General features: G+C 39.0%; 6 protein-coding genes across 6 annotated transcripts; 2 read left to right on the forward strand and 4 right to left on the reverse strand.

Annotated features, from left to right (window-relative positions):
• Nucleotides 1–5: 5 nt before the first annotated feature.
• BATDEDRAFT_85895 (uncharacterized protein) lies at nucleotides 6–919 on the forward strand (the record flags this gene model as incomplete). The annotated part of the gene is made up of 3 exons (XM_006676028.1): nucleotides 6–22; nucleotides 240–348; nucleotides 467–919. The coding sequence occupies 3 exons, from the start codon at nucleotides 6–8 to the stop codon at nucleotides 917–919; spliced, it is 579 nt and encodes a 192-aa protein (XP_006676091.1).
• Nucleotides 920–1,207: 288 nt separating this feature from the next.
• On the reverse strand, nucleotides 1,208–2,628 carry BATDEDRAFT_15564 (proteasome core particle subunit beta 1). Its single transcript, XM_006675066.1, has 5 exons — nucleotides 2,570–2,628; nucleotides 2,396–2,474; nucleotides 1,907–2,027; nucleotides 1,502–1,776; nucleotides 1,208–1,421 (listed from the first exon to the last, which is right to left on the reverse strand). The coding sequence occupies exons 1-5, from the start codon at nucleotides 2,609–2,611 to the stop codon at nucleotides 1,294–1,296; spliced, it is 645 nt and encodes a 214-aa protein (XP_006675129.1). The 5' UTR covers nucleotides 2,612–2,628; the 3' UTR covers nucleotides 1,208–1,293.
• A 155-nt stretch (nucleotides 2,629–2,783) lies between these two features.
• BATDEDRAFT_84952 (uncharacterized protein) lies at nucleotides 2,784–4,406 on the reverse strand (the record flags this gene model as incomplete). Its single annotated transcript, XM_006676317.1, has 6 exons — nucleotides 2,784–2,984; nucleotides 3,056–3,327; nucleotides 3,403–3,527; nucleotides 3,610–3,720; nucleotides 3,781–4,080; nucleotides 4,278–4,406. The coding sequence occupies 6 exons, from the start codon at nucleotides 4,404–4,406 to the stop codon at nucleotides 2,806–2,808; spliced, it is 1,116 nt and encodes a 371-aa protein (XP_006676380.1). The 3' UTR covers nucleotides 2,784–2,805.
• Nucleotides 4,407–4,741: 335 nt separating this feature from the next.
• BATDEDRAFT_29299 (40S ribosomal protein S13) lies at nucleotides 4,742–5,627 on the reverse strand (the record flags this gene model as incomplete). The annotated part of the gene is made up of 2 exons (XM_006675573.1): nucleotides 4,742–4,775; nucleotides 5,206–5,627. 2 exons carry the CDS (start codon nucleotides 5,625–5,627, stop codon nucleotides 4,742–4,744), a joined length of 456 nt encoding a protein of 151 aa, XP_006675636.1.
• A 156-nt stretch (nucleotides 5,628–5,783) lies between these two features.
• Nucleotides 5,784–6,577, forward strand: BATDEDRAFT_22077 (uncharacterized protein; the record flags this gene model as incomplete). The annotated part of the gene is made up of 2 exons (XM_006675398.1): nucleotides 5,784–5,817; nucleotides 5,943–6,577. 2 exons carry the CDS (start codon nucleotides 5,784–5,786, stop codon nucleotides 6,575–6,577), a joined length of 669 nt encoding a protein of 222 aa, XP_006675461.1.
• A 1,090-nt stretch (nucleotides 6,578–7,667) lies between these two features.
• Nucleotides 7,668–10,798, reverse strand: BATDEDRAFT_22078 (uncharacterized protein; the record flags this gene model as incomplete). Its single annotated transcript, XM_006675399.1, has 14 exons — nucleotides 7,668–7,750; nucleotides 7,843–8,123; nucleotides 8,300–8,582; nucleotides 8,667–8,726; nucleotides 8,792–8,921; nucleotides 9,020–9,217; nucleotides 9,295–9,412; nucleotides 9,479–9,762; nucleotides 9,860–9,950; nucleotides 10,034–10,121; nucleotides 10,214–10,272; nucleotides 10,354–10,398; nucleotides 10,470–10,553; nucleotides 10,728–10,798. 14 exons carry the CDS (start codon nucleotides 10,796–10,798, stop codon nucleotides 7,668–7,670), a joined length of 1,875 nt encoding a protein of 624 aa, XP_006675462.1.
• Between the last annotated feature and the right edge of the window lie 801 nt (nucleotides 10,799–11,599).

The following is an 11,599-nucleotide window of genomic DNA, read 5'->3' on the forward strand; positions in this document are numbered from 1 at the left end:
TAAACATGGCATCTACTGCAAGGTAATGTACTTGCTGTTGTAGTAAAACCAAGTGTATTTCATTCGCTTATCACCTGGATATCAGTCATTTTGGTCTGGTCTCTCTTGGCCAGTCATTCTTGTCATCGAGTGGATTGATAGCATTGGCTAGTGCTCATTAAAGTCTGAATCCATCCACTTGTATTTATATTCATCTCTGACTCTAATTTGGGCTTTCTTTTGAACTTTATTCCAACCAGAGAGTATATTGATGCTCGTAAAAAGAATGGCATGACGTGGGAGGAGTTTCGAGAACTTAAATCCAAGAAAAAGGAAGATGTCAACTTCTCTGAAGATAGTATGATCGAGGTATGTTTTGCTTTAAACAGACAGCTTTATTGCTTATACATTGGCTGAATCTTGCATTTCTACCATCAACAACATATTGCTACGCCATCATCGTCGATTTGATCAACCCATCCGTTAGTACAGAAAACAACTCGATCAAGAGCGTGACCAAAAACTGCATAATAAAAAGTCGTCGGGCAGTAGTAGTCATAAACGTAAAAAGGAAAAGAAGAGCAAATCCAAGAAATCCAAAAAAAAGTCGAGCAAGAAGCGGTCGTATAAATCCGACGAAAGTGAAGAGTCTATATCTGAGACAGATGGCTCTGCAGAGGATACTGATCAAAGCAGAGATCGTAAACGTCGTAATCGAAGTGAAGGGGATTTGAATCGTGAAAAGGATCGTCGGGACCGTGGTCATAGCAGAGATCATGATCGTGATCGAGACAAGAGCAGAGATACAAATCGGATAAGCACTAGTCGTAGTCCACGGCGTGAACATAAGCGACAGCAATCTGCGAGTCCTGAGAACAAACCCCCAGCTCACCACACTAAAGAAGAATCGCCATACTCTTCAGAAAAGGAAAAAGTTTGATTAATGCGGTTTTTGTTAATCTACAATCGAGATTTATAATTTTTACTCCTGGTCACAGCTTGCAAGACTGGTTTTTGGTGCCATCACAAAATGGACAGTTGGTTGTTTTTTTTAGTTGCGTCGTTTTTAATAAATATACTTGGGCATCACGCCTGAATGCTCACCTCGCTGCATGTGCCAATCCCAACATGAACAAACCGTTGAATTGCTGTAATCTGAGAAACTTTCAAATACATTTCAACATTGAGATACCCGAGAACTTGAATTAACATCACTTTTATTGAGGCTGGAAAAGGGAATCCACTTTTCCAAAAAAAAGCAGCCAAAGAGCAAGTGTATATATGGGATCATCATTCAGTACCATATCAACAAGCCTAGCCTTCCCAAAAAGTGGGCAAGGCATTTCCAGGAACAAATATACGTTCCACGTTATCTTTGGTAATGATGGCTAGACGAATTGTGCCTCCAGAAGATCCATCTCTCGACATGGCAAGTGAAACAGCTAAACACAAAGCCTTGAATCAGTACAACTCGTAACACACGCAATTCAAGTAAATAAAATCAGATTTCAAGAAACGCTACCATTTTTGGTGAATTGAATAGCTTCTTCCCGAGTCATGTCATCCTTGAACGTGGCATCACAATAACCATAAATATACGAAGATCCAGATCCACCAATAGTGAATGGTCGTTTATGAAGAGACCCGCCAAGAGGAATAGAGTAAACAGATGGTCCATTGACAGGATCCCACCCAGCAACGATAATTCCCGCCATCAGTCGATCCTTGTTTTCGTAGACAATGCGCTGAAACATATTTGCAGCAGTCTCAACTTTGGGTAAAACTCCCTCTGTGACGCTATTCCATTATATATATTCACAACAGGTCAGAAAATATCCAAAACAACAACGTAAAAAACAGATTTTTAACGCAATCCAAGGCATATCCATCTGTTTCAAACTCTCAAGTTTAAATGCATTATATTTACCTAAACACCTGCAACTGATAGTGTACCATATCGGCAACGGCCTGTGTGTCTGCAGCAGATCCACTACGACAACAAAAAATACGCTCGTGTATCTGGGTAAGCTTATCAGTGACTCGATTGGCTGTTGATTCATTTCAATTTGTTAGTCAGCATAGGTCATATTGACCCCAGTATCGTAATAAAATAGTTATTTTAAATACAGCAAATCAGATTTCACAGTAGAATGACCAATACTTGTAACAAGTTTTTGGAAAATCTGATAGATCCAACAGCAGTCACATTATCCAGCAAGAATAATGGATTCAAAGTATACATGCACGACATCACTTTCTTTCCATGATATAGTTAATATTCACTTTCATGTATAAATGTATACTTGATCCAACCGACTGTGGCAAAGTGTTGCTCAAGACCACCCATCAGGAGTCAGGGTTCAAAAGGTTTCAAGGATATGAATGTATCTAATGCACAGGAATAGTAATGACTTGCCAATATAGGAGCCCATAGTTGTCCGAGAGTCTGCTGCCACAACCACACCGTCCGCAAACTGAACAGCCATAATAGTCGTCTATCCATATTCAACGGTTAGTTGTTCACTCATCTACCTGTCAAACTAGCGTACCACTACAGCTCCAAAAGCACAATAAAAGATGAACAGCTTACTCCAAGGTTAACCTCGTTAGGCTTCAGTTTAGGTCCGTCCATAGTTGCTCAGTTGTTTCTGTTGAAATATGCGTGTTTACAAGGGGTTGAGTGGAAAAGTGAAGTTGCAGCAGATCGAAAGGCAATCCACAAACTCGCTCAAATCAAAAACGGTTTCGAGCACAAATGAGATTTAATCAATTCACCGCTTTTCGTATTAATTCGGATTTGAATTGATTGCAAACTAAAATATTTATTTAAACTCGCAGTGCCTGCACTTTGCTTCCATGTGTGATTGCAATCCACTCTGGCGACACTGTAGACCACGACAGTCCATTGATTTCAGACTCGGCAGCGTATGCCAATAATGGTTCTTTGATGTGTTTGAGTTTGGCCATTTGTGAAATATCCCAAACAAGCACTGTCGAATCCTCTCCTATGTAGTGTTGAGTAATACAAAATGCATCAATTCAACGAAAGTCGAGTCATTCTAAAATGATCACTTACCGGCAGTACAAATATGCACGCTGGAGTGTGGAGCCCATCCGATGGAACTAACACTTGCAGTATGACCACGAAGCTCAGTTACGGGTATTGCAGGAACTCGAATATCGAGGATTAGTACTGATTTTGACTCCTGCTGAAATGTAGCCAGATAGTTAGGATCCTGTTTATTCCAGGAAAGTCGCATCAATCCAGTTCCATTTTTTGCATGTCCATCATGAGTTGGCGACAATGCTGCTGGAACCTCATAAATAATAGTCGAATGATCGAGTGCACTTGTGAATTAAACGCAAGAATCGTCTTAGTGATTGACACTAGCATGTATGCGTTTTGGGTAATATATCACGTACCGTAGATCAAACATACGAACAGATCCATCTGCACCAACGCTTCCAAATACATGAACTCCTTTTGAAAATGCCACATCATATACCTCCTTATCGTGTGCAATCAATTGTGTTTTTGCTTGTTGTGTCTATAAACCTCAAAAGTAAGGTCCGACAGCTGTAAATACAAAGATGCACCAAATACTAGTCCAACAGTATACACTTGCTTACCTCCACATCCCACACTGTACACGTAGTGTCAACACTGCTAGTCACACACAAGGTTGGATCAGTATCATTCCAGTCAAACGATGTCAATGGTGCACATTGTTCTTTCTTGCTCTACACATCATTAAAGAATTAGATATCCTTAAACTCGTGAATGGATTCAACAACAACCACCTTGCGTATATTAGCTAGCTTGGCTCTGCAAATAATCTGACGTTGCTCGGCAATAAAATTGCCATCACTCATTGTACCCATGTCTGTATTGCTTAAAGGAACACCATCCAATCCTGTATCCATTGCTTCGTCAGGTGTAACAAGCTCCCACAATCGAAGGTAATCGCCACTGGTTGCAAGGAGATCTGGCCCCATTCCCTTGTGCGGACTCCACATAAGCTTCGTTACTGGAAATGTGTGATCCACTTCAGCGACTTTAACAAAATCTCCGGCCTTGTTAAACAACTGGATGATTTGAAGCTATTATAGATGACAAGAGGTGGTATTAGCAATTACAGATGACTACTCTTGATCGGGCTGTAGTGGTATGGCTTCGCAAGGCTCATTCCTGAAAACAAAGGTATTGACAAGAAGCATCCAATACTGTTTACTGTTTCCAGAAGGATGAATGTATATACAATCAGCTATTCAGCAGTTGTATTCAACACTAACTGCACCTTGTTGTTGCTGCTTTCCAAAAAGCTAGATATGCCGAGTCGGAACGACCCAGGTCTATGAGACCAATGCACAGAGTAAGTGGGGAATGGTGCCTTGTATTGATACACTTCTGAGGTTGAGACTGACATGGTTCAGATAGCCTTGTATTATAATCTTTGGTATCCCAACTGATGCTCGAGCATCACATTCAAGTTATCACTCACGTGATACAACTCTCAACCCAAATATTAGAACCATATTCAGAACATTGAGCATCAAACTTGAACCAATGTCAAGACCAAAATCCGGTTTCAAACTGGATGATCGTATGGCTGTCAACTGGAAAAAGAAAGCTTGCATCATACGATGAATACTAAAGAATCAAGCATATCTAATATTAAAATACTGTGTTTTCCAAAACAGTCACTACTGCAAGATAAATACAACTATGAATGGCATCGACTGTCAGTTTATTTCAAAAAACTTATGCAACGAGAGTAGAGGCAGTGGAAGACTCGCTAAACATACCAATAAAAATAGTGTGAGCACAGGTAAACAATGTCGACTATTGTAGAGCAGACTCCAAGATACCAACAATAATAAATTGTTGGTATCGTTTATCAGAAGTAACCCATGCAATGTCCCATGTTTCTAATCACTAGTCTAGTCTAAGCTTGTTGAACATGAACAAGTATTTAAAAAGGTGGACAGCCCAAACAAGACTCTCAATGCCCTAATGCAATAGTCAATTTCCCATCACAGATCTAGCAACTCCAGCAAAATGCACGTTCGTGAATGCAAACACTCGAGAATTAACTAGCTGATACACCATCGATCGTTCATCACTTCTAAATACTAGACACAATTCAACAAGCGAGCCAGACGTCACGGTGAAAGCACGACGGGCTGTAAACAATCATTACTAGCGCTCAAAAAATCAAAACTTACTATTTCCAGTTAGGGGGAAGGTTACCAACGGTCTTGTAATAACGGGACAGACGATGGATACGAGATTCAATCAGAATAAGATGGAATTTGCCATCGTTATCCTTGCGGTTGCGCTCAAGATGCTTGCGAACCATAACAGCCTTTTTAATGAGCTGGTAAAGATCCTCGGGGATCTCGGGAGCAAGACCGTTACTCTTGAGAATACGGAGAATCTTGTTACCAGTCACAAAACGGACCTGAGCAATGCCATGCGAGTCACGGAGAATAACACCAATCTGGGAAGGAGTCATGCCCTTCTTGGCAAGCTTGCAAATCTGATCAATAACCTCAGCTGGAGTGGTCTTCAACCAGCTTGGTACAGTTCGGCAGTAAGGGAGAGCAGAGGACGAAATGCCCTTTCCTGGTGCATGCATACGACCCATTGTTGAAGTATTTAAAAGGCTGGTTGTATCCAAGTATTTAAAAATCAATCAGGTTGAGAATTAAAAGTCAAAGTGTATGGTTTAGTGTAAGCTAGCAACATCAATCTATATATCCCACTAGTCCCTTCAAGCACGAGAGCTTCAAATAAAAAACCAATGGTTATGGCGTACCTTGAAAGTGGGAGTGATTGTAAAGTGTGTGCAAACTTGAAATATCAAAAAATGCAACTTTCAATTTAAGCCCCGTGATCGGAGAATTTTTAAATCTAGCCAATTACAAAATTATCCTAGACGTGTGAAATCATTCATTTACAGTCAAAGACAAAAAGAATGAGAACGCAAAAAAATGGTTATTTACATTTCAGCTCAACTTTATGTTTCGAGAACATTCAGACAGCATCAAGCAGGCCGCTGTTGCTGCATTTCAAAAGCGTGAATTCTCCGTCCGTAAAATTGCACAATTATTTCAAATTAGCGTACAGACTCTATATAGATGGAACGCTGAAGCTCTTGCATCAGAACAAAACCAACACAAAACTCAACAAGATCAGCAAGCAGTCGCTGCTAAGCCAAAAGAGGGGCGTTGTCCTATATTTAATCAAGAGGAGCAACAGGTCGTAGCGCAGGTCGTTCAGCAGACTGGTCGTGTCGACACAAGTCAGATTGTTGCTGCAGTACAGGAAATAAGAGCGATAGATGCTCCTGCCATTCAAATCAGCAGACGAACAGTTTACCGATATTTAAGAAAGAACAACATCACTCACAAAAAAGCACATCTTCGGACTAAACAGCCTGATCCCAGTAAGCTCGCAGCATTTTGGCAGCAGATGCGCTTGATAGATGCAGAGCAACAGGCGGAACCCATTATTTCACTTGAATCATCATTTGACGCACACATGACACCCACTTATGGATGGAGCAAGAAGGGCACAAAATGCATCTTTTTTTGAACTTGAGAGCATAATGTTAAAGTTTAGCAATACAGGGTCCTGTTAGAGAATGCAGTTAGACAATGCATGGGGCCTGTAGGACAACATTAGCAACTAAAGGGATCAAGATTGATACCATTAATAAATAGCCAAATCTATTCATCTACTTTTTGATTGTATAATTCAATTCATTTACCAATCTTTGCCAATCCCATTATAAATACATTTCAAGACAATTGTTGGAGATGGAAATATGGCGCTCGTGGACGTTGAAGGATACGGCAGTTCAAGCCAAGAGCGTTCAACAATGCCTATCACTTGCAGACGTGGCAAATGGTTTACACTCTTGGAGTGTCTGCACGCTATGCAAGATAATCTCAACGGCAAAAAAAGGCTAATGGTCCTGCCTACTTTGACATTCATCTCCCATCCCAGCTAAAGTGCACACTTGCAAGCAGTCTGCAAACGTAAATCTGCCTCTTTCAAAAGGACATTGTATTTGGTAGTAGTCGTTGCAGAAGCAACCCAAACAGGGATCAAGCTTGGCCATATACAAAACTGATGGAATTTTATACAGATACTGCCCAAATCATGATACATGCTAATGATCGCTGACAATTTCTTTCCATTCTCATGTCAATTTACAGTCACATTCACGTAAAATAGAACGCATCTTGCAGTGATTGCCTTGTGGTCAACTATTCATTGCGCTTTCCCAGTGTCAATTAATTACTTCAATTGACATTCTCAGTTCTTGTCCAGTATCTGGAATCACTTGACCCCATTTTTATTCAAATAATTGCCAACAAGGTTCAAAAATCGACAATGTGGAACTTGATGCTTTCTGGCATTGCAATGGTTGAACAGTTGACAGATCATGTTTAATCAGTAAATGTGTAACCCTGTCAAGGAGTCTGAAAGGCAAAATGTCGAGTAAGCTTGGTGTGAATTATCATTCCACAAGACTGGCTGTTTATTATAAACTCTTGCTCAGTAACCCATTTTACGTGAATATGACTGTAGTTATTTTACCCATTGAAATAAACTTTTCAGTAAACATTGCTCAATCATTTGCTTTCATTTTATAATTGCTTATATCTTTCAATAGTACTCATTCACATAGTTCAAGCTCAATATCACCATATGGTTGAAACTGATATATGCGGACACGGTTTTTTGTAGCAAGATTAAGCACTAGAAACATTGGCAAATGTGTTGGTCAACCATCAACAAGTGAATATATAAAAAATATACAATTAAACTCTACAGTAACCTGCCAACCTTACCATTAAAAAATGCTTGACTGGCAACAGTGCGGGAATTTACGTGCTCTAAAAGGTCAAAAAGATGCACCGAACTTGTGGATGCCTCAACCATGATTGATCGAATATATTCATAAAATGCAGTTGATTCCTTGTCTGGAGACCTGTGTTGATGAGCAAACACATCACTTGTGTCAAACTCGAATCCAATATTTTTATCCGATTCCGATACTGGAAGCACGCCATGCAATCCAAGATCTCCATCAAATACATGCTTGTCACTATTACGAATCCCACTGATTTTTCTACCTATTCCAATTCCATCACTCAGTGAAGAAAGTGTATCATGCGTGAATTTAGATCTTGATCGAAGTTCTACGATTGCATTTAAAATACTCGGTTAGACTTTGATCGACTACCCATCATCTACTGTTAACACAAAGCCTTATAGTGTTTCAAAAATCGTCATTTATAAAGCAACTTGCCTGATACGCTCGAGTTTGTAGCCGACGGAACATGCCATGGCATGACTTTTGGCGATACATGGGTTTCAAGCGGTATATCGCCAGACTCGAGAGCTCGTCCTATTTCAGCAGATAGGTTGGGTTCATCAAAGTTATAATTGTCAAAGTTGCCTTCATTCCCAATCTGGTTGTTTCTGTTTGGCTGATAAGCTATTTTGTCAAACTCTTGTGCGATTTGCTTGTTTGCTGTAAAACTCGATGGACCGAATCGTGGTCGTTTACGACCTGAAACTACTGTCTCTCGAAACAATTATTATGCTGATTAGCATGCATTATTTTTTGGGCACTATGAATTATTGCCCATGCTATAAAAATGGTATTTACCGTCATCAAAATGAGAAACCACTGTTTCATGCCAAAACATGTTTAGATTGCGTGACAGATCTATAAATATTTTAAGCATTTTAATAGTCTAATCAAGCAGAGTTTACAGATGTTTTCAACACTACCTGGTTGATGCATTAGATTTTGCAAATACACTTGATTCTGCTTCTTGGTAAATTTTGCCGTCTCCATATTGGATATTTTTGCTATAAAAGTATTTGTTTTTGTTGAATGTGGCTCATCTGGTAGCGAGATCTAAAGTGTTAAAACCATTGGTACACAAATTGAATATCATGACTAATAAACTCGATAATTCCAACAAAAGTGTTTTAAAAATGCATGTCACCAAGTACCGCTTCATCAAAAAGATTACGCTTTCCAGCTGCCAGCTTTATGCGCTTGGTCAGTATTGGCACCTGAGCTACCTCGGCAATATCAGAGCTTGGCGTTATTGTAGTAATTGGAATTTCAAGCCATGTGTGCTCATTAGCACGATTGGGAGCCATGCGCTTGACAAAGTCATGACTGTCTTGGTGTCCAAACGAAAGCTGCTTGAAATTCAAGATTTGTCTGTTTAATTAGACAAATAAGATGAATGGTAAAGATAAATAACGCTCATAAACACTACCTGATCATGATTTCTGAGATCAGAAGTTTGAACTGGATAGTCTGTAAATATATCAAAGTCATCCTGTTGCATTCCTCCAAAGTCTTTCATAAGAGGGTCCATGACATCAATAGCATCCCTATATATTTAAACCCATTTAGGCAGTTCAATCAACATAGGTAGCACAGTTTAAAATACATCTTACCCAGAATCAAGAAAGTCTTGTAGAGGATCGTTGCTCAGTAGAATGGAGCGCGACTGGTGAGATGACAAGGATGAATATGCATTTGATTTGATTCGAGACAGGTGTCTGTTTGTAAGAGGAGACGTAGCTATGCTACCAGGAATATCGTTTGAATAAATCATGTGTTTGTTGTACATTTTAGTCAAGGGTGTATCCGATTCTTCCAGACCGAGACGACTGAAAGAATCAAATACTTTTTCCGAACACCGTTTTGATGAACCAAGTACAGTGGTGGGTGTTTTAGTCTAAATTTAAATGGTTTGATACAGTGATAATTGTCAATCTCTGAGCTTGCATGAAAGTGTTATTCACAATGATTGAAATAAACTCGAATCGACTTACAAAAACAATCTTTCCATCTTTCATCTTGACTGTTTGCTCAAACAAAAGCAGGGTATCGTCAATATCATTTTCCAAAGTAATATGTTCAAGCCTGAAATATGTGAATAGGTGTGACTGTTAAATTTCTTGATTGAAATCATTAGTTTACAAAGCTAATCTCCTAAACTGTCTCACCTGACCTCGGGATTGGCTAGATCAATATCAGTGGTTTGAAGTGGAGACAGTGTGCGTTTCAATTTAATAATGACACTATTGACATCTCCTTTGATTACCAATATATTCAGTGCATCTCAGTCAGTAAAACTGGATTTATCTAGATGTAATGCATTAATTGAAACAATCGTAATAGTTTACCATAGAAAAAGTTGGTTTGGTGCGAGTAGACACGAGCAACTCCCATCATAAGATTAGAACTTTTGGCAGTGAATGAGACAGGGTTAAAACATGCCATATTTGACGTTACATATGCAGTTTTATTTCCATAATGTCATTACCTGAGTCGCAGAGCCAACGGTTCTGGTGGCGAGGTCAAATAATGGCTGGTGCAAGTTTCAATATAAACACGGTGAGACATTCCAATCGTGCCTGTATTACATTCAATCAAACCTACCATGTTTGTACCAGATTCACTGCATTGACTTCCTTGCGACCCAGTTTTTTACAAGAGTTTCTTTGTCCTAATGTTGCTGCCAGCCTTAATATTGTTGAAACGTAATAGATGGTAAGTATAATGACAATAGTATATCTGATTCTTTCTGCATTGCGATCGTATAAAGCTAGTAATCTACTGCCAGATACAATAAAGATATATGATCAAAAGTAGATACACAAAATCAATACATGTAGCAGAATATTATATATCATTTACCAAACAATTGCCAATGAATTTTGTTTGCGACTTGCAGTATGCTGCAGTAAAATATCGTTTGTAAAAAGCATTCAAGAATGTTATCAAAGCAAAGAATGCAAAAATCAATGATTTACAGTTGTATTCACATAAACCGGATCACTGAGGATGTCAAAATACGTAATAAACAACCTGTCTCATAAAACAATGTGTCATTTTACTGGACAGGACTGTGCTCTTTAGTTGACTGATTCTGTGGTGATTGACATGTATACTTGCATTCCTGAGACACGCAATCTGTCTCTTGAACTAGAACGCAAGCGTGTCCGAGATGCGAAATACAGCAAATATAAGCTGTACTGGCAGCATTAAAACTCAATATCTAGATTGCAATGAATAAATCTGGTTTCAAAGTTGGCAATCGTACAATATACGAATGTGCAAAAAAGGTAAAAAGAGACGCTCATAATTATAGTTTGATTGTGTACATCATACAATAGATGCTTTATACTACAGCCGTATTCAAGTAAAGTAACACTTTTTTGTATTGATCTTGTAATGACTCTTTTTCTCCAGAATAAACAATCGTTGTTATTAGATATTGATTATTTCTTTCTATTAAAACTCTGTTGTATTCTAATATCAGATACGTTTGCGCTCTAGTTCAAGAAAACATCTCAGGAATGCAACAGTTGCTTTCATGCCGATTACGCAATGTATTGAAATAGGAATGTGATCACTCTGTATTTTTGTACAAGAATGAGCATGGAGACCAGTGAACTCATTAGTTCAAAAAACACATTGTTGTTCAGTAAGATTGGCGCCAATCACACATGACTGTTTATCATGCATTTGACACTTGTTTAGTGTTTCGCTATGTGAATACGGCTATA

This window comes from Batrachochytrium dendrobatidis (assembly GCF_000203795.2).
Source record: "Batrachochytrium dendrobatidis JAM81 unplaced genomic scaffold BATDEscaffold_1, whole genome shotgun sequence".
Lineage (NCBI taxonomy): Eukaryota > Fungi > Chytridiomycota > Chytridiomycetes > Rhizophydiales > Batrachochytrium > Batrachochytrium dendrobatidis.

Bases quoted from the DNA above. Each gene is read 5' to 3' on its own strand.
- BATDEDRAFT_15564 (XM_006675066.1), bottom strand. From the start codon at position 2,611: ATGGACGGACCTAAACTGAAGCCTAACGAGGTTAACCTTGGA. The intron at 2,475-2,569 runs GTAAGCTGTTCA...GAATATGGATAG, and splicing joins CTAACGAGGTTAACCTTGGA to ACGACTATTATGGCTGTTCA. The intron at 1,422-1,501 runs GTAGCGTTTCTT...CTTTGTGTTTAG, and splicing joins TATTCAATTCACCAAAAATG to CTGTTTCACTTGCCATGTCG.